General features: G+C 35.8%; 2 protein-coding genes across 3 annotated transcripts in view; one reads left to right on the top strand and one right to left on the bottom strand.

Moving 5' to 3' along the window:
- The window catches only part of Asx (transcriptional regulator additional sex combs), a 72,044-nt gene extending 51,140 nt beyond the window's left edge, over nt 1-20,904 (bottom strand). The window contains exons 1-5 of one of the 2 annotated variants that reach the window (XM_089255322.1): nt 20,596-20,904; nt 15,308-15,390; nt 9,850-9,958; nt 8,970-9,090; nt 3,000-3,292 (exon numbers count right to left, since the gene is read on the bottom strand). In XM_089255322.1, the coding sequence (XP_089111448.1) occupies nt 3,000-3,292; nt 8,970-9,090; nt 9,850-9,958; nt 15,308-15,390; nt 20,596-20,694 (705 nt within the window). In that variant the 5' untranslated portion in view covers nt 20,695-20,904. The remainder of the gene's footprint in view (nt 1-2,999; nt 3,293-8,969; nt 9,091-9,849; nt 9,959-15,307; nt 15,391-20,595) is intronic. The other variant, XM_089255324.1, reaches the window with a different exon arrangement.
- A 260-nt stretch (nt 20,905-21,164) lies between these two features.
- Usp39 (ubiquitin specific protease 39) lies at nt 21,165-24,750 on the top strand. The gene has a single exon (XM_089255325.1). It carries the CDS (start codon nt 21,231-21,233, stop codon nt 22,623-22,625), a length of 1,395 nt encoding a protein of 464 aa, XP_089111451.1. The 5' UTR covers nt 21,165-21,230; the 3' UTR covers nt 22,626-24,750.
- Nucleotides 24,751-27,350: the final 2,600 nt, after the last annotated feature.

Here is a 27,350-nt window from a genome sequence, read left to right as displayed (position 1 = left end):
CCTGTTGGCGCCTCTGCGCCAACATGAAGAAAACATTGTATTCCTTGAATATAAAAAAACAATTCTCTTATGAAAGTGAGGATGAACCTATTGTGGCTGGAAAGATCTCTCAAAGTAAACGTTTCTAATGTTGCACTTGACAAAGCGATCCCATCACTGAAAAAAATGTTCCAGCTTTTACAGAAAACTACAACAAAAGCTTCGGATTTCTATATAAATAGACAATCTGCGAACATGGGATAAAGAGGATTTGAAGAAAGCATGTTTGAATCTTGAGATTGTGTTAAGTGATGAATGCAGGGCCGTCTTAAGAGCATCATAGCCACTGGGAGCAAGTGATTTTTCTGAGGCCCTAAATGGCAAAATCTCAAAGAAATTCACCTACTACTCATTTTTCAGAGGGCCCTCTTCTCTTGAAGCCCCCGGGCCCTGCGTTAAGACAGCATTGGAGGAACGTGGCACTGATGGACACGATTCCTCTCAATAAACTACAAATATTTGCAAATAAGCTGACATCCAGTAAATTGTCAGCCAAAGCCTCATCTATCATCACAAAAAAATGAATGTGGGTTCATTTTCGAACGTTCTTGTAAGCTTTAGAATGCTGCTCACTCTTCCACTATCAGTGGCCAGTGGTGAACATAGTTTTTCAAAGTTAAAATTAATAAAGACCTATTTAGGATTAACTATAAGTCAAGAACGATTGAATGGACTAGCCTTGATGTCCATTAAAAAATGACATTCTCAACGAAATGGATACGGATGCAAATAATAAGGGATGTTGCCAAACTGAAGGCCAGAAAATTCTCTTTATAACATGAATGTTGGAGTAACAACAGAAATTAGGAGTTTTGACTTACGTTTCAGTTGTAATTTATTATCAAAATAAAATTTTTGATATACCTTATTTATTACTTAATATGCATTCACCTTATTAATTTTCATTAAATTCAGCGGATGACAGTCGGGAGACCTTTCTTGTTAGTGGTGTGTATTTAATAAAAATTGCTCACGTAATTATTAAAATTAGAACTTTGTTCTATATTCATTGATAGTTATAGTTTTGCCACCGGCCGTTAATATTCTTGGGGAACCTACGGATATTGAAAAAAATAGTAATTATTATGATTCTTTGCAGAATATTTGTACATTAACAATTTCATACACATTTATTGTCATTGAGGTGGAGGCACCGAAATATTATTCGCTTACACTTGAAAAATGTCTAGTGTGTAATGTTTATGTCCCTGCATAAGCAGGAAACATAAATATTAGCAATTCGATAAAAAATTATATTTTAATTAGAATCAAAAGTGTATAATTGTATTAATTTGCTAAAACTAACAGTTGGCAGGTACGCACAACCATTGGATATTCTAATCCCCTCCCCTGCTTCACGTTTCCTATTACAAAGGAGGATTTTTTCTCTCTCTTTATATTTGGGGGAAGCTTCCTCTTATTTTTCTAAAAAGTGCCATCATTCATCACCATGGGGCATGCGTATTCTAAGAAGGATCATCACTTCAGAAAAAAAAATAGGAACTTTTTCCAGAGTGGCTGTAAAAAGTAAGGAGTTATATGGGCCCTTCTTGAGGGAAAATAAAAAGTTAGGACATTTTAAGGACGTATGAACCCTGTCACTTCTTCAAATTAGAGATTAAAAAATTGTGTTAATTATTAATTTGTAATTATTTGTGGCCCATCCGAAAGATAATTTTTAAGCAAATGGCCCTAGGTGTGATTGAGTTTGGCATCCCTGCTTAAAGCAAAAAAGTAAACACTTAATTTAACAAAATTTCAATGTTTCCCTATAACACAGTTTTATATAATTTTAGTTCAACTGAATAAAGAAAACAGTGGCATGCCAACACGGTAAATTTGAGGAGATTGAAAATTTATGCTGGAAATCTGAAGTGTTTTTGGCAATTACAAAAATAACAATCCTCGCACACAATTGTTAATATATTTGTACAAAGCCATACAGACCATGTTCATAGCTCAGGAGTTCTCAAACTTTTCCACCCACGGCATCCGTTTTTTATTCAATGCTTATCCGCAAGCTCAACTGGCTCCCCGGAGCTGTTAACAAAGAATATTTTCAAAAATCATTTGTCAGCATGACCGCTCCGCAGCGCTTCTGACAAAGATTGGAGGCGCAGTTTGAGAGCCCCTGTTCATAGCTGATATTTATGAGAGTAATTTTGAACCTGTCAGACACTACCCTTTGGGAAAAGGGGCATAAAAACAAGGATAAAACCTCAAAAATTGAAAAAAAAGATATTTATATTTATTAAGTGCAGCTTGGTCGATTCAAATTTGATTAACTCACATTTATGGATAATTCACTCTTTCACTAAATCCCTTTGAGTTTCCCACCTAATTTTCATATTGAAATTCTGTGGTGTTTGGTCAGAGCATATCATCTCCAAAAAATGGCTTTTTGATCTAAAAGTAAGTCTTGCTAATTATAACTAATTATAAGTGAGATAAATGCACAAATACGTGCATACTACTAAACAACAAGCTGATGTATGATATTTTCCTTCGTATTTGTGTGTGTATGCCTTATTTTTCATTTTTAAATGACAATGAAAATGCTTATATCTCAAAAATGTGATTTTGGAGTTGTCATGTTCTGACCAAACACCACAGTATCACCAAACATTATCTGTTTGATTCAATTTTCTTCCTCTGCCAATGTTTCATATCGGATAATTCTAATCAAAATTATGCAGAAGAGTGTGTTTCATGCAAAACATAGAAATACTTAGAAAAACTTAGTATAGCACTGATAATCATCAAATGCTTTAAAAAATTTAGTACCTTTACTTTTATGGAACACTAAAAACACTACAGATAGAGATAAAAACTACAATTATACAATATAAATTAGTAATACATATTGTATGAGTGTAATATATACTAATTAATTAGTGATACACAATTCCTAATAATTACAATATACTTTTTAAAATCAGCAGTAAGTAATAATATAATACCTTTGCTGGTGATGATGCTCCAAGATTGGTGGTAGAAACAGAATAATTTGAAAAACCATGATTCTTTTCTCTGATCATTTCCTCAGACAGAGTACCATTAACTCTGTGTCTCGAAAGATCTTTATTAGAAATATTACTCAGAAATTTTGCTTCTGTGGAATGAAGAAGCTTGTCTGGCATATTGTTAAAATCTTCAAAATTACAATTTTCCTCAGTGTGATCATCGGCATAATACACAGCGCTTTCAGGATTTGAGAAATTTTGAAAACCAGGTGGCAAACGAACATATAAGACTGGAAAGAAACGTTATAATTTTTTTAAATGCTTACAGAGAACAAAAATGTATACAATTTTTATTTTTTAGTTCAGGAAAAAACAATTTAGAAAAAAGGATTATAAAAGGAGCACTTATCGAAAAAGACTGTTTACACATTACAATCCATAGAGAAGAATTTTTTTAAAGAATCAAATTAATAACCTGACTCGGCATAAATTTCCGAAACAAAAAAATTTGTTTCTGCAAAAATAGACTGCATCATCACAGCCATCAAAATTTAAAAAATATGAATTTAAAATTTTTAACCCTCAAGCATGTTTTTCTTTTTCGAGCTGATAATTTTTTTTTTTTTTTGTAGTTAATGTATAGAAGTTTTATGTTTAATGTTTTGTAGTTAACATGTATAGAAAGCCTGAAAAAATCTTTTGAGAAAAATCTATTTCCAATTCTATTGCTTATATGGGACCCTAAAGAGGACGTACAGAGTCTCAAAAATTAAACATAAAATAAATGTACTGAAGTAATATCACTTTCTGTTGGAATAATATAATTTCCCCCCTCTTACTAAGCGTATTCACATTCCTTTTTCTGTATGTGCAACTTTTCCCTCCTTTGGGGACTTTTGTCTCTTTCCCTTCCACACTCTGCTTGCCCACAGGTTATGAGGACGTGTCTTTTGAGATACTCACGCTTTGACATGTTTTTTTGTGTGCCAAGACAGCAGTAGTGGTATCGCGTTAGAAGTCTTGTTTCCTTTCCTTTTTTACAGTGTGCATCAGGAATCTTTGGCATGATAATGGCCAGCATCAAGGACAGTATAGTCATGCTGAATAATCAAAGCTATTTGAACTGGAAATATAAAGTGAATCTTCTACTAATGAAAAAGAAACTTTTCAAGAAAGTTATCGAGAACAACAGGCTAGATCCAGGTAAAGTAAATCGAAGGGCCCTCAATCTATGGGATTAAACCCACAGCCAAGCACAAGCATATATCGGACTAACTGTTGAGTATGATCAGCTCATCCCCACATCCGTTGATAGAAAATCCGCGGATGGGATTTCCCTATCCCGCATGTGGATTGCCTAAAAGGAGTATCACAAGAAAAGCACCCTCACCAACAAGGTTCACCTGATGAGGACAATCTGTTCCTTGAAGCTAGAAGGTGGAAATGTTCCTGAGCACATCCTCATCCGCATGCAAGAACTCTTTCTCAAGGCGAGAGACCTCCGCAAGGAATCTTTATCAGATAAATGGAGTACTGCCATGCTACTCAGCAGCCTGCCAAGGAGCTTCAACCTGATGATCATCGCATTGGAAACACTCGCGAAACCGAGTTGACGGTCACTGTTGTCCAACAAAAAGTCATCGTGAAATACAAAAGAAGACAGCAATATGTGGATCCACGCAGTATCCTCACTGAAATAATGATGAAATTCAATCAAGCCGCGTCAAGAACAGATGCAGAAAATACATCCAGTGGAAAAGGAATCATCCAGAGAAAAAGGTCCGGAGCTCAAGTGAAAACAAAGTGAGCACCGCTCAGCCAAAAGATAGCTTGCTTTCACAAGACATATGGTCGGAAAACTGGAATGTGGATTTTGGTGTCACGCACCACGTGCGTAACGATAATTTTTTCATGTCATTAGATAACTCGTATAAAGATAATATTGAAGTCACAAATGCCGAAACAGTTCATGTGCTAAGCATAGGTTCCGGGAATATGCTATTGAAAAACTTAAGACAGTACTGTGACAGAAGTGTTACTTTCGAATGTGTTGTATGTTCCTGATGTCGTCAGTAATCTGACATCCGTTCGTCAGCTAACTTTGCATGACGCTTCAGTAAACTTTCATGATGATTATTGAGAAATCCATAAAGATGGAAAATAGATCGGCATCGCCGACTCTTTCCACAATCTGTACAGATTACGGTTGTGTCAGTTACATAAAGAGAATACAGTGACTGGACATAAAGAAAACTGTGTACGTACATGGCATCAAAAAAGGGGTCATAGAGATATAGAAACTATCAAGAAGATGCATGCTGAAGGACTCATTCATGATCTGAAATTTATTGACTGTGGTATCAACATGTCTTGCGATACGTGCATGAAAGGGGAAACTTTCGAGACTACCATTTCCCAAGCGATTTACAAGTGAGTCAAGCACACCATTAGATCTAATTCCTACTGATGTGTACAGCCCGATGCAAATGATCACACCAAGTGGAAAGTGGTATGTTGTCAGGTTCATCGCTGACTATTCGAGGTATACTCAAGTACATTTGTTGGCACATAAATGAGATGTATCCGATGCTCTGAAACAGCACCTGAGTCTGGTTGAAAATAAATTCGGTTGAAATGCAAAGGTGATCCGATCGAGGAGGTGAATACCTGAACCAAAATTTGAGGAAATTCTTAGCTGACAAAGGTGTGCAAACTCAGCTAACTGTGGCTTGTTCTCTACAGCAGCATGGGGTAGCAGAAAAGAGAACAGGACTTTGGTCGAGATGGCATGTTACAGGTTGATCGACACAAGTTTACCGAAGAACTTTTGGGGGTGAAGCTGTGATGACTGCCAAGTACATTCTGAATCAAGTTCCAACTTGAGTAAAGGAAAGAACTCTTTACGAACTATGAACGAACTGGAAGCCTACCATCAAGAACTTACAAGTTTTTGGATCAAAGTGTTTTGTACATGTACCAAAAATTCAACAACACAGGAGTAGAAATGGTTTTCCTTGGGGCCGACGAGGAGTCGAAAGCATATCGCTACTACAACCAATCATTGAAAAAGGTCCTAATCAGTCAAGATGCCAGGTTCTGTGTGGAACATAGAGTAAGAAGCCCAGAAGCCTACAAAGAATGATCCTGAACGTGAAGGATCCCGAATTCACGTTTCACAAAGGTCAACTAAAGGCATCCCACCTAAGAGACTTGAAGTGATGAGAGCAGGCTATGACCATCTCATAGGGAATTTCTCAGAGAAATTGACAGATGAAGACAGCAATGAGGAACTCCCAATCTGTAGTCATATTCTTGACAGAAGGTACATCAACGATGGCTTCATTATGCATCAAGCCAGATTGTGCCATGGTGCAGATCAGGGTTTAAGCTACGGTCACATTTTTTGCAAAATGCGAAATAAAATCGTAGAATGCGAAAAAAGTAGCAACCACTTTCATAAAAATGCGTACAGGAGGTGCGCAACGAGTAGACGTCCAACCATCAATCACTGCATTAGCATTGCAGCATTTTGCTAAAGCTTTTCCCCCCATTTTCGCTTTTTTGCGAAAGGAATTTTTTTATCCAGCTTAAACCCTGGTGAAGATCCCGAAACATTAGAAGAAGCTATGGCCAGCCCCAAAGCGGAGAGATGGTGAGAGGCTTTAGATATTGAAGCAACAGCTCATCTTCACAACAATTCATGGGAACTCTGCAATCTTCCAGCCAGAAGAAAACCCATCAAAAGTTGTTGGACTTTCAAAATGAAGAGAAAGGCCAATGGTGACATAGAGAAATACAAAGTTTGTTTGGCTGCCAAGGGATGTTCACAGAAATATGGCCTGGACTATGAAGAAACATTTTTGCCTACAGCGAAGCACAGCTCCATCAGATCTCTCCAGCAGCTCAATATGATCTGGACATTGATCAGATGGATGTGGTCACAGCATTCCTCCATCAGCTATTGTGGTGGTCATGTGGTCATTGTGACGAACTTGCATCGCGAGGATCCGGGTTTGAATCCCACTGTCACCACAGTGGTGGTCGGCTGAATTTGGTTTTCTGCGGTTCCTAACTTTAAGGAGCAAATGCATGCCGATCTCTCTGTTAAAAAGTCTTGCCACAGAGAGCAAAAAGCCTACAATGATGATTGTTCAATCATTACACTTCACTCATAATTAGAAAAACTGATGGCAGATGGTGGCACTACACATTACAAGCATTACACAGATACAAACTTCATTTCAGGTTCACTGCATGCACACGCACATTCCAACATGTACCAATTCGCTAGAAGTTCTGCCGAGGAATATGAATGAGGTGCATGTATGGTTTAATAGTAGCATTCCTCCATCCTGAACTCAAAGAAGAGATTGACATGGAACTTCCACACACGGAGCATTTTCCGAAATTGCAATGTCAAATGAAGAAAGCCATTCATGGGTTAAACGAATGGCTTAATGGTTAAATTAAAAACTATGGTAACAATTTAAGCCAGACATTGTTGCATCAAACCAGACATGACAGTCCTTCTTGACAGAATATTTTTTTGACAACTACGATGGGAAAATTATCATTGTAGCTGTTTACAATGACAATCTTCTTATCCTTTCCAATGATAAAAAAAAACGAAAAGAACTGAAACAAAAGGGGGCTGAAACAGGTGTTCCAGATGAAAGATCTAGGTGAAGCTCACTACATACTCAGAATAAGGATAATCAGAGATCGCAAAAACTGAGTGATAACTCTGGACCAACAGAGATTCATCGAGGACGTCCTGAAACGATTTTCCATGGGGAAAAAAAGCAAGCCAGTCAATACACCTATATCCTCCGATCAAGATTGCACTAGAGACATGTCACTGAGGAATGAAAAAGATCGTAGCCAGATGAAGAAGGTTCCATACAGAGAAGCAGTAGGATCCTTGCTATATGCTTCACAAGGAACTCGTCCAGACATCAGCTATGCTGTAGGAGTGGTGAACAGATTTGACAATGACCCTGGTCAAACTCATTGGTCTGCTGTGAAGCGAATCATGCGCTATCTGAAGGGAACTCTCACCAAGAAGCTCATGTTCCAGAAAAACGAACGAGAGTTAGTTGGTTACACCGACTCGAACTGGGCTGGAGATAAATATGACAGGAAGTCAATTACGGGCTATGTCTTCTGCAATGCTGCCGAAGCCATCAGCTGGAATTCAAAGGAACAGCAAACGGTTGCTCTTTCCACAACAGAAGCGGAGTTCATGGCAAGAAGCTCAGCCGTTCAAGAACTTTTCTGGTTACAGCAACTCAAGACTGAATCGCAAAGTTGTGTCAGCAAACGCATGACTCTGTACTGTGACAGTTAAAGTGCTATATCATTCACCAGCAATCATGATGTATGCAATTGTGTGAAACACATTGATATATTTTGTTCGTGAGAAAATTAAGGTTTATTGGGAAAGGTTTAAGGCTTAAGGTTATTTTAAGGTTTAAGTGGGAGTGTTGGAATAAATTCATTTTCCCCCTCTTACTGTGTGTATTCATGTTCTTTTTCTCGTATGCATAACTTTTCAATTTTTTGGGGACTTTTGTCTCTTTCCTTTCCTTATTCTGCCCACCCACATTTTCCACATATATAACTACCTTCTTTGTGATTCAAACTACTGTAAGAAAAAAGATTTGGATTAAGAATTTCAAGGTAGAAAAACGAAAAAACATTTTAACAAATTAGCAAAATCGCAGCAACACATACAAAGAATTGTTGTCCTATATTCAAAATTGCTGTCTTGTATTCAAAACTGTGTATTCAAGGGTTAAAGCAAGCTAGATCAACAAATATTTGTTTAAATCTTTAAAAAAATTATTTGTCACTCCTACATAGACTAAACAATGCATTTTTTCCTTCAAAGAATTCAGAAATTCTTCATAAATAACATTATAATAAAACATTCACGTTCATAATAAAACATTATTTTAATTATCATACCTCTGTCTTTTTTTTTATTTGAAAAAGAAGCACCAGAATCTTGATCAGAGTCTGTTAGATCATGTTCAGAACCGCTTTCCTCTTCTACTTCAATTTTAAGACCACCTTCTGGAATATTACTCTAAAATATAAAATTCAACAAAAATTGTTAGAGCAAAAAAAGTAGCAATGTTTTTTTAATAAAGAAAAAGCTTATATAGGAAACGGCCACAGACTAGACAGAAGCATAAATGGAAGTATGATTTAAAGCTTAAATTCTTAGTTCTACTAAAGGAATTCAGAAGAAAAAACAGTATAGGGTGAAGTTTTTATACAGGTGCTGTCAAAACCTTAAAAGAACTGTAGAAATTTTGATTTATAGCATAGTCAGGCAGCGAAAAGGGTGTGAACTACATACAGAAAACTCTTATCGACCACAGGAAAAAATAAAATTTATTTACAGTACTGTTTTTAATTTTTTACTCAATATTTGATGATGTGAATAGTTAATGCAGGACCAGAGCTACAGGGGCGACAAGGGAGCAACTGCCCAGAGCGGCAAAATGGGAGGCAGCCAAATAATGTTTGCCTCAGGCAGCAAAAATGCAAGTTATGGCCCTGGTTAATGCATGTAATGGACTGTATATGGTGTAATGTTGAGTAAATACAGTATGTATGTATTTTTAATGGATAATGTATCGCATAATGTATTACATAATTTTGCACATTATGCCAATTCAACTTCTATTAAGTAGAAAACAATGTTCAACAGAAAAAAATCCCTTGTGATTCCATTGAAGACAAGACATCATGACTAAGAGGAAATGTACATTACAAGATTTTGAATTGAAAATTTATACAAATTGGTAAAAAAAAACAAAGCGTACAAAGAAACACTCACCGATAATCCAAAAATACTGGTACAGCCGGCAACTCTGTAAAACATTGCTTCAGAACCTCTGGAGTGGACATGAAGCATTGCATTCAAACAAGCAAGGGAAGCAGAGCCACTGTAAGAATAAATTTATATGTGGAAGATACAACTTATGAATTTGCTACCATAAAACACTAATTAAATTACAGTAAGCATCAAAAAGAACTACCCATTTTAATAATAATATTCCTCACCAGGACCAGCCCAATACATGTGCAATAGACAGTAGAATTCAACAAGAGATGCAAAAATGACTTGAATGAAAAAAAAGGCCCATATTAGTAAATCTTAATGTTTGACTCTTTGCTTCAATATTGCAATTCATCATGATGGACGATGGGACTAACAAAAAAAAGGGTCCCAAGATGTCATCCTCAAAATAATATGAAAAAATTCAAGTACGACATCTCAACCAGAAACATATAAAAACCGAAATATTAGTGGCAGAGTGCAATTAAAAAAGCCGTGAAAAATCAATAAAAATGACCACAGTTGGCTGCTCATCGCCTCTCGTGCTACTTGGCGAAATTTATAAGAAAAAATTTTCACGCTTAGCTTTCCTTTTCTTCTCTTCCTTTTTTTCTTTTTTTCTCTAGCTTTTTTTCAAGAAATTGGTTTTGTATGTACTGTATGTGATCTATGTTGTTTGAATGATATCATTCAAGACTGTAGGGTTGCAGGATTTTTTAATTAATTCTTGGCCTGTATTAGCATTCAAAAAATATTAATATTGAAAAAAAAATTAAGTGAACCATCATAATTCTGCAGAATATTTTTGTGCATATTTTAATGAGTAGAATTAGTGGTAATTTTTTAAAACTTTTTGGAGATGACACCTTTGGAATCTTATCTTGTAAGACAGGGCTTCATGAATTGAAAAATGATTTTGAAGCAAGCCAAATTTTTCAGGAGCCAAGCACATTTTTTTCAAGAAAAACAGTCTGAACAACTGAAAAAATATTTAGGTGCCAGTCAAATTTCTTGGGAGCCGAATATGGTGTTTTTTTCTGAGAAAAATTATCCTAAATAATGATTTTTTCCGACTTCTCTGGGACTTAATACACAACTTCTTCCTATGTTAAAAGGTGTTTTCCATCCTTAGACTCTAATTTAGCATCTGAATTACATATAGAAAATTTAAGGCACCAATACTGATTTTCTGTCATTATGAAGACCTGGGATTTGTCAAGCCTCGGTCTACATCTTTTTAAATACTTTCCAGCCCCTTTTCACGTAATCAATTCACATAATTTCTATAAAAAAAAAAATGTTCTCCTCAGACCCTAATTTAATAAAAAATAAAGTTTTAGGTGCAAATGCCAATTTTTTAGTCACAATGGCAACTTGCCACCCGGGATTTGCCAAGCTCTAGACTTCAGAGAAGGACTACAAGATGCCTATAAAAGGATAGGCCTATTTTTGGTAACTCTAAGACAGCATTTCTCCTTCAGGACAGGGATAACACAAGTGAAATTTAGCATTATCCACACTGATCAAAGCAATAGAAAGCTACAGATTGGACTGATCTGCTTTCTGTGATAATAGACAATCACCATGGGCAGAGATAGACTTGAAAGGTTAGGGGGAGCACAATGATTATGTCAATTTACATAAATGATGTCAATTCACATACATTAGATCAGTCAGCTCAGTAAATGATCTTGTTCCCTACTCCTGTGCCATTTGACTGATTATTTCGCTTTAGGTGATAAGGGACAATCGAAATTTGTGGATTATTCTGCTTGCGGATATGAATGAGTCAAAAAATTGTAAAATAATTTTTTTGTAAAGAAACATTAAAAAAAAGCTTTGCCGAAGATGGTTGCATTATTTGCACAAAGCAAATGAAACATATGTTAACATGAAAATGTATGAATGCTTGTGACACAATGAAAATAGAACTAATTTTGTGTACAGCTACTATAGCAGAGACAGATGTTAATTCATGATCACACATCATAATCGAAACATTGGAAAAAAAAATCAGTTCAGCTGCAATTAGTCAAACATGCAACTGCAAGTCTCTCTCGATGTCCACGGACAGCTCTTGCAATGTTCTTGAGTTGTAGCTGGTGAAAGTCCTTGAGGTAACTTTCTCTGAACCTCATCTCCAGGCATTTGTCAGAGCCGGATCGGTCTTCAGCGGTGAGTGTCTGTAGAACCTCTGCTGCTAACCTTGGAGTGTGGCAGCTAGGTAGGCCTTGAGCACACAGTCCCATTTGTTCACAGAGGCAATAATCTTAAACTGTGTCCTGAAGATTGGCCATGCTGTCTTCCAGTCGTATGTTGAGGGCTTAATGTTCAGCGGGTTGACGTCAGCCATGGCTGGCAAGACGAAGTGAGCATCTGTGGAAGACGTTAGGCTCTTGAAATTTCTTTTCCAGCTCCTGCATCCTCTTTAAGAGCTTCTCATCGACCACGTTCATCTCTTGAGAAAAAGTTCTTTCATTCCAGTGACGGCAGCGTCTTTATGTCATCCTTTACCTCAGCAATGGCAATGACTCCCTTCACAGTGGCTACATCCTCTCTGATGGCAGCAATGGAGGTAGTGACATCTTCGTTGATGGCAGCAATAGAGGTGGTGACATCTTCTCTCATGGCTGAGCTTGTTGACTGGATCTTGTCCTCGATGCCTGACTTCATCTGGCCCATCACAAACATCAGCTGGCTCAGATGTTCTCGCATTGCATCCATGTTCATGCCTCTCGTTTTTATCATTCAAGTCCTTGAATTATCCCACTTCTGACAAATTTTTCCAGATAATTTTTCACAAGTCCTTGAAATAAGCAGAGGAACAATTTGCAGGATGTGACAGATTTATTTTACAGAAAACAGCTATTTACAATAAATAGAGTTCTCACATTGAGCATAAAGTCCAACAACTGACCACCCTCTCTATTCCTCTCATTGTTTTTAAAGATATGGGGAATTTGAGAAAAGTCTACCATAGTTCACAACTAGCGGCACCACCATCTTGAGGTGATGCGAGAGTTTCTAGATCAATCTAGAAGATTTGAGTACCTATTGAGTTGATTATCTTTACATTTCCAGTTCAGCATTGTTCAACTTGAATGGCATTTTGAAGGGTTTATAACAAATTGCACTACTGATATTTACAGGTGGACAATGACAATGATAAAACATAGTTTTCGTAACACTATTTTCTGTTGAAAAAATAGGATGATATTTTCAATTGGGAATAGTTTGATAATTTTAATCAGGGGATGGTTATAATTTCAATTGAGAATGTTTGATATTTTCAATTGAGAATGTTTGATATTTTCAATTGAGAATGTTTGATATTTTCAATTGAGAATGTTTGATATTTTCAATTGAGAATGTTTGATATTTTCAATTGAGAATGTTTGATATTTTCAATTGAGAATGTTTGATATTTTCAATTGAGAATGTTTGATATTTTCAATTGAGAATGTTTGATATTTTCAATTGAGAATGTTTGATATTTTCAATTGAGAATGTTTGATATTTTCAATTGAGAATGTTTGATATTTTCAATTGAAAATTTTTTGATAGTTTCAATTGAAAATTTTTTGATAGTTTCAATTGGGGGATGTTTTCAGTCGAGGATGGTTGTTTGATGTTTTCAGCCAAAAATGGGTTGATATTTTCAATTGAGAATGGTCTGATGTTTTCAGTCAAAAATGGGTTGATATTTTCAATTGAGAATGGTCTGATGTTTTCAGTCAAAAATGGGTTGATATTTTCAATTGAGAATGGTCTGATGTTTTCAGTCAAAAATGGGTTGATATTTTCAATTGAGAATGGTCTGATGTTTTCAATCGAGGATGGTTTGATATTTTCAGTCAAGAATGTTTTTCTATTTTTAATTGAGAATCAACCAATTTTTTCAGTCAAGAATCAACTAATATTTTCAGTCAAGAATTTTTTTCTATTTTTAGTTAAGAATCAACTAATATTTTCAGTCAAGAAAAGTATAGACTTTTTCAAAAATATCATCTTTAACCCGCTTCTCCAGTTGAATGTAAAAAAGGATTTATGATATCTCATTAATTATCAAATGCAAATCTTTGTCAAGTTTGAAATGTGATAAATTTTAGTTTACACAATGTTGTTAGATAAAGGGATATGTTCTGACTATCAGTTTACATCAAGCTCTAAATGTTCATTATCAACACAATATGTTGACTATTCTATCAAAAATATCTGATATTTTTGGAAGTATCACAATATTTAAGAACCCTACGCTCATCAATGAGAATTCCCAAATCTGTAATCCTAGTTCCATCCATGATAGTAATACCAGTCAGCTTGTAAGAAAAACATTAAGCCCCCCCCCCCCCCGTAACTTATCTCTCAACCACAAGTTGGTTACTTCTGAATCTGAATTCAGATGGCAGCTCTTCGTAAAAACACACAGCAAGAATTCATCAGAAACAAAACTTCCTAGGTACACCACAGATACATCACATTCTGATGCGCCTCATTCAGGGCCTGCTGCTACTATGCATAAAACTCTCTTGCACTGGTCCACCTACAGTGGAGACAAATTTAATGTAAAAAAAGGCCTGTTCCTTCAGTTCTTGGTAAATTTTTTTCTGTTGACCAGATTTGCACAATTCAAAGATATGGCAGACTTCTTCAGAGGAACTATGAAATGTACCATACATTAAAAAATAATCGTAATTTATAAAACACATTACAGTTCTTAATCTCATAATGGTTAAATAACAACAATAAATGCAGGATTTTAGCCTGAAGCAAAAATGTTGTGTTTTAGAAAATGTTAAATAAAAACGGCACGATTGAACATTTTGCAACCAGTTATGTGGAAAAAGAAAAAGTTTCTATCCCGTTTTTACAAATTGTATTTATTCAAATGGAACGCATGACCCTCATATTCACATTTGGATATAGTTATCAATCGGTTATATTATCAGAAACCCAGAGTACCCTGATGTGATCGCACTAAGCAACTCACACTGACTATATTTAGCTTCCTCTCTTAAGTAGTAGGAACTGCTTATAATGACCATACATTGAAATTCTTGAAATTCTATCACCTTTAGCAAGCATGTTTTTCTTTTGTCTCAGATTTAACAAGTAAACTAGAAGAGGAACTTCAGATAAAATGCAGAAAATAAGATAAAATGAAAAATAAATGAAAGGAGAATCAAACAACTGTTTGAATTTTTTAAAATCATTTTCATGATAAGGAGATAGTGCACTTGACAAAAAAATTACTAAAATTTGGCTCAATATCACTAGTATTAAAGACAAAGACCTTGACTAAAAACTAAAAAGATGATGAATTTCCAAATCAGAATAAAGAAATTAAAATATTTGATGAATAACTTTTCAAATGAATTAGAAATAAAATTTCCAATATTTTAGAGGTCATGAAATCATGTCATAAATTTTCCACAAAATTACAAGAAACACATACCTGACATCTTTAAGTCCTCTGTTTTTAATTATATTAAAAATATCCTTATGACTCATAGGCATTTGAGGGTATAATTCCAGTGCCTGCAATCAGAAGGAAAATTCAAATTTTCTTCTTGGGCAAATTAAATTAGAAAAATAAGAATAATCGGAATCTAACTTCAAGCAATAAAATGGAATAAGGTATCTGTAAAGTCCTCTGCACATGGAGTTATTTCTGCACAATGAAACTACAATTATTTTTACCCTCTCCTTTAACTCTCAAGCAAATGAGTTGGAAACCGTGATCCCCTAACCAAACAATCTATGACTATGCGGTAAGATTCGATTAGTATTTTATCTCGCAGATGGCGGCACTTGTAAAGCCGACGCCATCCTATTGTCACGCAGGAAAATCAGGATTGGCGACCGAACCATCAAGCGAGTAACATGTCGCTCCCGTAGATTTTTGTTTTGTCTTATCATGTTTCGTGTTGTAAATAAATTATTATTTTAAGAAATTAATTAATCATCCTGAATCTTTCAGTTTATACAAAATCACACAACCTGCCAACCAAAACTACTACTGAACCACACATGCACCTTGTCCATATTCCTCTGCGCAATTTCTAATGAATCGGTAAATGTTGGAATGTGTGTGCATGTGTAGTAAAACTGACATGAAGTTTGTTTCTGTGTAATGCTTGAATAATTGTATTGTTATAGGCCTGTTGCTCTTTGTGGCGAGACTTTTTACCGGGGAGATCAGCTAGTGTTCGCACCTCAAAGTTGAGAACACAATCTATGATTAGATTGCACCAGCAGAGATAAGCAAGGAAATGTGATTTGTGTCAAACAGATCGGATTGCATGCAAATACCTTAAGATCAGGGTAATGCAGTTCACACAACTTTTTATTAAGACGGTGGTTGTACAAAGTTGAAGAAAGCTTTTCATGAGTGTATGAGAATTTTTTTTTTACATTTAAAATGGATATGGCTGTCAAGTGGGAAAATGAGCACCATTCACGAAAAAAATTGTTTCAAAAATTAACAAAAAGATGGATAAGTCATGATAACTATCACATATATATTTTCCTATTGATATAACAATTGGGAGAAGGGTTGACTGCATTCTTTAAATAAAGCAAAAGTACTTGAAAACAAGGCTGGACAAATCGCAAAAAAATCTAGGTGCCAGAACAATTTTTAAGGCATGAAAAAATTTTTTACCTGAAAAAAAAAAGGTCCAAAATAATGCTTCTTTTGACTTTTTCAGGGCATAGTGACCTCTTTCATGTTGACAGAGAATTTGTTTAACTGGATCGTTTTTTTTTCGTAAACAGTGTTAAGTCTACATCTCTTAATGACGGCGTGTACAGAAGTTTCCCCCTGTATGAAGTCGCTTATTTATGAACTTTTGATATCTTGATCTTCCTATCTGTAAAGCTTCCCTCTTAGACCTGGTCCCTTCCTCTGATGATTTTGTTTTAGTAACTAATACATCTTCTCCAAAAACAGTTCCCATGTGTTTTGAAAACCTTGACCAGCTTTAAAATACATTTGAGGAACATTTTGTGAAATGCTTTAGTGTTATCTCTATGTTTCAAATCCTCTTCCTATATATCATATTCTTCTTCTGTCGACAAATCATCAATTGCAGTTGAACCACAAAAGTTCCCAAAATCAGATATCATTTCTGCTATAACTGGTCCAGCAAACATCCATTAGAAAAGAGCTGAAGGGTTGTCTAATAAACTAATAATAATAATAACTAATAAACTAATAGCTCCATCAATCCTTTTGATTCTTTTATTATTTTGTTTGTGCAGCTGATCATCAGCCATGCATGAAAACCAGGGTTGGGGTTTTGGATAGGACACGCAGGATAAACTGTGTAAAACTGTTCAAAAGTATCCAAAACTTCCAAGTTTCAAAATGTTATGTGGAAACCTATAGAATTTTTTCTTCTTCATGATACTAACATAGTAAAACAAAATACTAGCAGAATATAAAACTAACTAAATCAAAAATCTTTCAAAAGGTGTCACTTGATTTTTTTTAAGTTAATTGTTTCTCCAAATTGATGGAAATCTGATAGAAAATTAATATCACTCATATAATGGTTTAACTAAACACTATTTTCAATTTTTTAGTTTGTTATAAATATTATTTCTACTTCACATCTTATTTTTCATGTATGATTGTGAAGCAAGTACTGTATTTAGGACAGTGCTTGTCCAAAACCCTGCCAAATCTGTCAGAACACTTTTCTTTAGAAATTCATCATATTGAAGATACTGAATAGTCGCATTCACAATCATTGCATTATTGTGAAATTCAACATAATAATTATTTTTTATCAGATAACATTATAATGACGTAAATAAATATAAATGGTTTAATGCTTATTTAATGCAAACTGTTCCATTTTGCCTTTTCAAACTTTTTTTTTTAAGTGAAGTGAACTTTGTTTTACATTCTCAATTTAAAAAATTAATTTTAAATAAAGAAAAATATCTGAACAAAGTGAGGCCACTATGTAGCACCTATACATGACTAACAGAACACGATTTCACAAATACTGATTACGCCTATATGATGATAAGACTTCAAGACCCAAAATTTTTGTTAAATTTAAATTGTTGCTCTTATGAGGCTAGAAGCTAATATTTCACTGAATAAATTCAAAGTATATTCACAATTCATTCACATGGGGGACAACAGCAATAAAACAACACTGGAAGAAGGCTTTGGAGTCCAGGAAGAGCTATACCTCTACGCCTGACTTGCTGAAATCTAGACCTGGAATTAAGGACAGTAGATGTTCCTGCAGTTGTGAACTGTGAATATTAAGACTTTCAATTCCAAAATGTTTCATGTTATTTTCTATTTTTTGAGTCAACACCGTCATTTTAAAAACAAGAGATGTCTCCACATTGTATACACATGCTGACTCAATTAAATCAACGTATCATCCCAATACTTACTTAGAAATCAGCATGGTAGAAAATACAAAAAAAATTACTTAAAAAATATCACAGATCAAATTGTTTTATTTTAGCAGCCATCTTGAATTACGTCATTCCAGTAGGTCCCACAGTTTGGCTCAGTGACAAGCATATCAAGTTTCATGCTGGTAGCCAGATGTGCAGAACTGTTGTGCTATGCTGCCCCACTAACAGATATTTGTTCATCTTGGTTACACAATCTGACTCATCTTCAAAATTTGCAGAAAACGAACCAAAATTACCTCTATGCAGATTGGTAGCTGTTGACTGTTGATGCCAAAACCCCCACCAGCTCCAGACACCGCTACATACATAGATGAAAAAATTCTATGATACAGAAAAAGCATGCTATTCTTGAAAATTTCTCTGTTTAGTCTACAGCAGTTTAAGCTAGGAGAGGAATAGGTAAATGAAATGGGATTTGAAGTATTAATTATAAATACGGATCAAGTCCAGGGCTCAACAAATGCCAGGCACCAAGTCGCCATGGCAACTAAAAAAATTGTAATTTGTGCCAAAAATTTTCCATGAGTATACCTATGTTTCGCTATGTGCATGCTGACAATGCGGACAGGAAAACACAAATATTTTTTTTGAATTTATATCAGCATGTCTACTGACATGGATAATGGTCACCCAAACTTACCATTGCAAAGCAGTATTCGCCAATACATGTCTAGATGCATGATTCACACATTAAAATTCAATTTTACCCCTCCAAATTTTGTTGAAAAGTGAAAATACTCCTTCAAATTTCAAGTTTTTGTTTTCAATAGTTATTTCTCTGTTTATCATTACAAAAAATGCTCCACTTTTAACAAAACTACCCTTAAAATTTCGGAGAGGAGTGAAATTACTCTTGAAAATTATTATTTTTTCAATAGCACTGTTGCAAAGGTCTATTCAGCTCGATATCATAGCAGAGCATAAAAAAAAGTTGGTCAAGTGGTCACAAAGTAAGTGACTAGACTATTCCTTTTGTACACTTGTAAATGAGTGTATTTGTGAGGCCATTCTATCGTTATCAAGTAAACTCTCCAACTTTATTGTCGATTCTCCTCCGATCACATTCAACCATAATGACTAACAATATTGTATATGAATAAATAAGGTGAGAGCTAATGTTTTTCCATTTCATAAACCATTAGAAAAAGAACAGGATTCAAATGAATAAAACTAATTTTTGACACATTTTTGCACATTTTGTACCATCAGAATGATTTACCCAAGCGACCGAACAATACATATTCTCCCTCATTACCTGTTTGCTCAATCGCATGGCTTTGTGGTTTCGTTGATATTTATTATTTATGAAACGACAAAAGTTTGAATTGAATGAAGTTCACACATGTTGTCTATAGTATATTAAGAAAGCCTGAGAATGGGAACAGAAGGGGGAGGAAAAGAACAATATCACAAAATATTTCATCGCAAGGCAAGCAACATACACTAGACGAATAATAGACTTCAGAGGAGGAGCAAGTATAGCTATAGCTTCTTTGATTTTAAATAGCCAAGACTATGGTCCGAATTAGGTTGTGTGTGAGGAGAGAAATAAAAAAAGTGCCACAAATCTGCAAAGCAAAACTACGGCAAACAGAGGTCAGAGCGAGTGAGCCTGTATAGACACAACTTTAGCCAGAAGTTCTTCATCCCCAGAGTAATGTTTGGGAATCACATATATGCGATTATAAGTGGTAGTCCATCCTCAATTTAGTTTTCAAATATATAAAAAGGGGAAAAAAAGGTTTCGAGAATTTCATTGAGGTTCCAGCAAAACCCATTTTAATTTTTCAACTTGCTGCGAGCTCATATTTTTCCATATCTTAATTGGCTCTCTGACAATCACATGCAATAATAACAACATCACTGATAATAACAAGTGATTAAAACAGACTTTCACTGCATTTTCAATCCGTACATTTCGATTCCACAGTAATAAAAGGTACTATTGAAATATACGCTGTTTATTATTAGACTGACCACAATTGTTTGATCTCTTTAATCTCATATTTTTAAACTTTTTTCGGAAGATTCAATCAATATTTCTGATTGGGTTTCTGTCAAAAGAAATAAAATCACATCAAGTTGTGATCTGTAAAACAGTCATTGATAGAAATGATTCTTCTATTCACTTGGAAGAAATGTGTGTTAAACAGAGGTGAGGGAGAGGAAAATCCTCTCGCACCAATTTTTTGTTTTCATTTTACTCCAATCGCGCAACTCGAGAGCACCAATTTTTCTAACGCTCGTAGGTTTGCGATTCCATAAAAAGAATCTTTGGAGCCAAAAAGAACTCACCAATTTCGCAGCTTCGGTCCAAGTTCGAGCTTTTTTTCTGTTTACGGCCCTTACTACGTGAGGTTCCTCCTGCATGTTCCTAGGTAGACAAATAACCATTAGTAAGAGTTTTTACATGTGCACCCGCAGGCTTTCGGGAAGAAACAACAAAGTTCGCTCTCTCTATCGTTGGGATGAAACTCGGTCTTTTCGCGAGTAGCCACTTCATTCATATGCCATCATTTTTCACTGACTTTCTCCTAAAATATCTAGAAATAACACAGTAGCTTCGTGTTACGGGATGCAAACAGTGAGAAGGTGTTGCCACTCATTAGGGAAAGAATAACATGACAGTGATCGAAACTGCTTGTCCAGACATCATGGTTTTTCGTGACACCCAGTTTTCTGCTGATTTGGGACGAAATAAATCGAATTATTGATAAAATTGAACTATTTTTTAAAACAGAAGAGCCTGTATTTTTTTTAGTCTTGCAGTGGAATGGCATCAGTACGATGGAGAATTCGAAGGAACTGCACAACTTGCTGTCACTGACCATGTTTTGTCCAGAAAAATACGGAAATGTTGAGAAGAGCCAGTGCTAGTTGATATAAAGGCGCCCTCATTCCCTTACCCAGTAAAGTAAACAATCCAAGTTATGGCCGCCAAAGAACGTAGCCGAAACTGTCCGTACTTGGACACTATTAATAGGAACGTGTTGGATTTCGACTTCGAGAAATTGTGTTCGGTGTCTCTGTCGCGCATAAACGTGTACGCTTGCTTGGTGTGCGGAAAGTACTTTCAGGGAAGAGGCCCGAACACGCACGCTTACATGCACAGCGTCCAGGCGGGTCACCATGTCTTCCTGAACCTCCGGACCCTGCGCTTCTATTGCATACCCGACAATTACGAGATCATAGACTCGTCGCTGGATGACATAACGTACGTGCTGAAGCCTTCCTTCACGGAGTTCGAGATAGCCAGGCTGGACCGCCAGGACAAGCTGACGAGAGCCTACGACGGCACCACCTACATGCCGGGGATCGTTGGCCTGAACAACATCAAGGCGAACGACTATTGCAACGTCATCCTGCAGGCGCTGTCGCACGTTCCCCCCGTGCGGAACTTCTTCCTGCGCGAAGAGAACTACGCGTCGTCCAAGAGACCCGCCGACCTGAACAGGCTGTTGCTGGTCCAGCGGTTCGGGGAGCTCCTTAGGAAGCTGTGGAATCCGCGCAACTTCAAGGCCCACGTCAGTCCGCACGAAATGCTGCAGGCCGTTGTGCTGTGCAGCGAGAAGAAGTTCCAGATCACAGAGCAGGGCGATCCCGTTGCCTTCCTGTCCTGGTTCCTCAATAGTTTACACCAAGCCCTAGATGGAACCAGAAAGCCGAAGAGCAGTATAATTTATTCCGCTTTCCGTGGATCGATGAAAATATACACCAGGACGATACTTCCTATTGACATCAGCGAAGAAGAAAGGAAACAGCTGCTTCTCGAAGAAGAGTACAGGGAGAAAGAGGAAGAAACTGGTTTCCTGTATTTGACTGTTGATTTGCCGCCTCCTCCTTTATTTAAGGATGAGCTCAGAGAAAACATCATCCCTCAAGTGCCACTCTTCACCATTCTGTCCAAATTCAATGGCACGACGGAAAAAGAATACAAAACTTACAAAGACTCCAAAATGAAGCGTTTCGAAATTACATCGCTGCCGCGATATTTAATTTTATGTATCAAGCGTTTCACAAAAAACACATTTTTTGTCGAGAAGAACAATACCATTGTGAATTTCCCCATCAAGAATGTCGATTTGATTGAACTTTTGCAGCCGAACTCTGTGAACAAGATTGGCGGAGGTGTTTATGACCTCATCGTTAATATAGTGCATGACGGAGAACCTGGGCCCGACAAGGGCACGTACCGGGTGCATGTACTGCACAGAGGATCTGGCAAGTGGTTTGAAATGCAAGATCTCCATGTTACTGAAATTTTACCTCAAATGATCACTTTGTCTGAAGCATATATTCAAATTTGGGAAAGACGGGATGTCTGAAGCAACACTGAAAATTATACCTGAGAAATTCTACAGAAACTACCGTAATGCAGCAAAACCTATAAATATGATGGAAGTCTCATTTATTGATATAACATTAGCCTAATGAAAAAATTTAATGTGAAGAAAAGGCTTTTTAGTGACCTGTAAAGTCGGGGAGGGGGGGAAGAAGTAAAATATTTGGTTAAAGTCAGGAAAAACATTTGGGAGGTCAAAATTTTAAATTAGTGCTTATACTTGCATTTAGGATAAAATATGATTTTAGAGATCGAAATAAGGGAAACTAGATTTTCTAATGTCAATTCCTTATTTCATTTATACCCAGGTAATGGCCTAAAATACACGTATTCAGAGGTGCTGACGAGCTATAGCTCATGAAATACCTGGGAATTTTTGGAAAGGACGTGTATAAAAACATTGTTCACACGTCCCATGGGATACGGATACATACTTTTCAAGTTTTGAGACAAAAAAGCAATTCAACTTCGAAAAAAATATATATTTCTTACAAAAAAATTCAACCTAAAAATTTTTATAAAATTTTGTGGATTTCTATGAAAAATTTATGGGATGATGATGTACAGTGGGCCCAAAAGTCAGGCTTTAATTGTATGTTTTTCAAATTCGACATTATCATAAATAAAAAAACTATGGATCAAAATGCATTAAACAGATTTTGAAAGGGTGATCTAGCGTATCTTTTCTACTGCACCATATGCCTATTATCTTCCCCTAATTTATTTTATTTGCATTATTCACATGAATATACTATCCTACTTCATTAAATATTAATATTATGAAAACGATTTTATGTAATGTATATCATGTGGCATACAGAAATTATCTCAAGAAATGTGATCTTTGTGTGGTCTGAATGTGCAGACCAAATAGAATGACTGGAAGAATTAAAACCACTTAAAATATCCTACAAACTGAAATTTCAATATTTTAGTAATTTTCCTTTACTATTGGTCTTTGAGTTGAATGAAAAATTTTACCCATTTTTGACGGCTCCTCCAATTCATGACCAAATTGAGCAGTTTTTATCTGTGACAACTGGTAGTATATTTTTGAGAAGTTTATAAAAAATTAGATATTAATTTAGCATGTTTTTCTTTGTGGTTAGTGTAAATTTCAAATTAATTATATTTTTTAATGAGTATAAATTAGCTTCATTTAATTAAAATAACTGGTATTTATAATTTCGGGAAATATGTTTCACGTGACAAGAAATTCCAATAGGAAATAGCAGTAGAAAGAAATTTACCAGCACAAGAGAGGACGACAGTCATGTGACTCAAGGTTGGCGAAAAAAATATAGGGTTCCCCCCTACCCTTATACCTCCTCTATGATGATAACTTCCTCACCGTCTATCATGATTGTGCTGTCGTAGCCTTGAAAAGTAGTTCCACTACCAATATAGTATAACTACTTATATTGCTTAAAAAATATATCTCAATTTATTCATACACTTTATTTTGCTTGGTTCTACTCACTTATTCAGTATGCTATATGTGTTTGGGGAGGTGATTATGAATCGAATTGAAATGTTTTAATAAGTGCTCTGAGAAAAACTATAAACATTATTTCTTCTCGTAACCCTACACCATCTGCCTATAATTATAAATTAGACTATAGATTTAATATTGAAAAACTGTATATATACCGAAGTCTAGTGTTTGTTTATAAAAATCCTACTTGGTTTGAAATCAAGCAACGCCCACACAACAAACACATGTCTCTGTTGAGGTTTTCAATATAATATTATACAACCTAAAAAAACATTAACCCAAAAGCAATTCTATTTTAATAACCTGCCAAATGAAATAAAATATGAAAATGAATTAAGAGCTTTCAAAAAACTAATTATCAATATTTTACTACAATAGGAAGGTACTTCTCGGCCCCCAGTATACAGTGTTGTGTCACCTAGGCCTCTGAAATATTTGTCTATCTGTATACTTGTATTTTGTTTAGTACTTGTTAGTATACGAAAGTGTTTGCCACCGCAGAAGAATTTATGTTTGTATACTCTGGACGGATCAAACGATCCCTTGAGTAGAATACTATATTTATATATATTGTTTTTTTTTCTCCTTTCTTAATAAACTATTCTTAATAATTCTTATTTGTCACAATATACTATATGAGTTACCTACCTCGACCTGGCGAGTGTCATTTGCCATACAGTTGTTTCCCAGAGGGAGCATTTATTTTCTCAATTTAAAAAAAAAAATCAAGTTGCATTCCTTAATGAGTGGCTATTATAAAGAATTATCCAATTTCTTAGGGTTTTTCCTCCTGTTGGTTATTTAACAAATTATGGTACTTTCACAGTTACTCGCCCATATTCAGAGACAGCAATTCCCTTTCGAATTGAAAAAAATTCAGAGATCATTGGAGAAAAAAAAAACAATCTGTAAAAATTCGAGCACGAATACCCACGGTGTTGTCATCTAGCCGCTATGCGGTCATGAGTTTCACATCCCGAAAATCTGGGTTTGGGACCCACTAATGTGCAGTGGTGGTTGGCTAAATACAATTTTCTGAAGTTTTCCTTGGAGTTGGCTATCCCTTTGAAAAAATATCTGTTGCCATGATGTGCAGAGACGGCTCTTGGAAAATGCAGCCACATGGGGTATCGCTGTAGGAGGACGCCAAATCTCAGATGAAAGTGAAGTTTTTTTTAGGAATTGTGGGAATAGGGAAAAGTTAGACTCGAGGGGCATGAGGGTGAACAAAAACAGGTCCGGGTAAAGATTTTGTCTCAAGCCGCCCCTGTTATAATGATCGCAATCACAGACCAATAACAGAAATAGGCATTAAACTTCAAATATTCACACATTAGATATTTGGAAGATGGATAGCACCACCTATTAAACACGAGACAATGCTGGACACCATGTGCTGTCATACCAGACAAGGCTCACGTTCTGCCCCTTCTGGGATATAAGCCCTTTACCCATGTGGGTTAGGCCATTCTGTAGACATGACCCCTGGGCTAGGACCTTTGATAGGCCCTCTATGGTAAATTTATAGTGTAGAAAAACAAAAAAATGACTAGAATTGTCCCGGGGCTAGAGCCTCGTCAGTCTGCCAGACACAAGCATACTAATACGTTTCAGCAACACAAATCTGACATGGCTCTCATATCGAGGTGTGAAATGTGTGGTGGTTGAGACCACAGTTGTGAATCATCAAGGAGGGAAAAGAAAAATCATTTCAACTGGAAATTACTCAAAAAGTATTTATATGAATCTGAAGATGATCATCAGAATCGTTTGCTTTAAATTTGTGCAGAAGATATTGTTGGAAGAGCTAAGGTTTTTTCAAAATGGAAAATCAATCAGAAGAGAATTTATAGATTATAATTATACAAGGTGTGTCCTCTCTCTCTCTTATGGGCCAATGAGCATTTCCTGGACCATTTGGTTTTAGAGACAACTTTCAATTAGAAAAAACGTTTCAAATGATGTCCCCCATCATCTTAAATGTCGTTCGAACGAAAGAAATTATTAATAAAAAGTTAAAAAAAATTACATTTTTATACTTCCCCATATTCCCTAACTTCCGATTAGGAAGTTGCTGAGGCCGAACATAAAACTTACCATGTTTCTAAGTGTGATATTTGTTGTGGTATTTGAATTTAAAAAAACAGGAAAGGGGAGAAAGAACAGTATATAAACTAATGTGTGTGTGTGAACAACGCTCATTTTCCTCTGTTTTTGAATTCAAATATCTCAGCAAATATTGTGCTTAGAAACATACAAATTATTTTGTTGGCCTCGTGAAAGATACTTTCTAATTAGAAGTTATAGGGTAGGGGGACCGTTTGAAAAATTGAGATTTTGAAACTTTTTTTTTTTTTCATTCGAATCACGTTTAAGATGATGGGGGACATCATTTGAAACATATTTTCTAATTGAAATTTGTCTCTAAACCAACGGTTCAGGAAATAGCCATTGGACAACGATAATGAAGCCTCTTCGTCCCGTCGAAAACGGACGCTGTATTGGGAGAGTCGTTATATCGAAAGTAAAACATATATGTGATAGTCGTTTTGTGAAAAAACATTTGAGATGTATCCTACCAGTCATAATGGAATGGTGGTTATAACATGGGGTTGTCACTATAACGAGCGTTGACTGTGCTGGTGAATTTTTTTCCCCTGTAGTGAATCTTTGGATTGAAGATGTTTATAGAAATTTTAATAAAACCCACTTTTGCCAATAACCTGGGTCCCTAGAATGGAATGAGATCTCTGACGTATCAGGGCAAACAATTAAGTTTTTAACCCTATCATCTTTTATTGATTCTGACTCTCCCTTCGAAGTTCGGCTACAGCTTTCCTCTTTTTCACTCTCACTCCGACAAAACATCGCCCTCATGTCCGTTGAGTGCATTTGAAATGCAGCATTTCCTGGATGACTTTGACATTTGATCATCTTCACTTCAAAACATGGAATACAGATCGCGTAAGACAAAACAAGCATAACTCTCACAACATGAATGTTAGGTCCATACTAGGGTTACCAACCGACCTTTTAGGAAGACGTGTCCTCCTTTTGATGACATTTCAAGCGTCTCCTACGTTTTGGAAAATTGGTCATTTTGTCCTTTTCATGTTTCCGGGATTATTTTTCTTGGAAATTTTTTTCCCTTTTTGAAACACATTTCTTCATTGATATGAATGTTTTTATGTTATATTGCCACAGAGAGCAACA

This window comes from Pholcus phalangioides, unplaced genomic scaffold (genome assembly GCF_987345545.1).
Source record: "Pholcus phalangioides strain wild (caught in Gottingen) unplaced genomic scaffold, Ppha-v1.0 ptg000042l_1, whole genome shotgun sequence".
In the NCBI taxonomy this organism is placed as follows: Eukaryota; Metazoa; Arthropoda; class Arachnida; order Araneae; family Pholcidae; genus Pholcus; species Pholcus phalangioides.
This window is presented reverse-complemented; position numbering and strand designations above follow the sequence as displayed.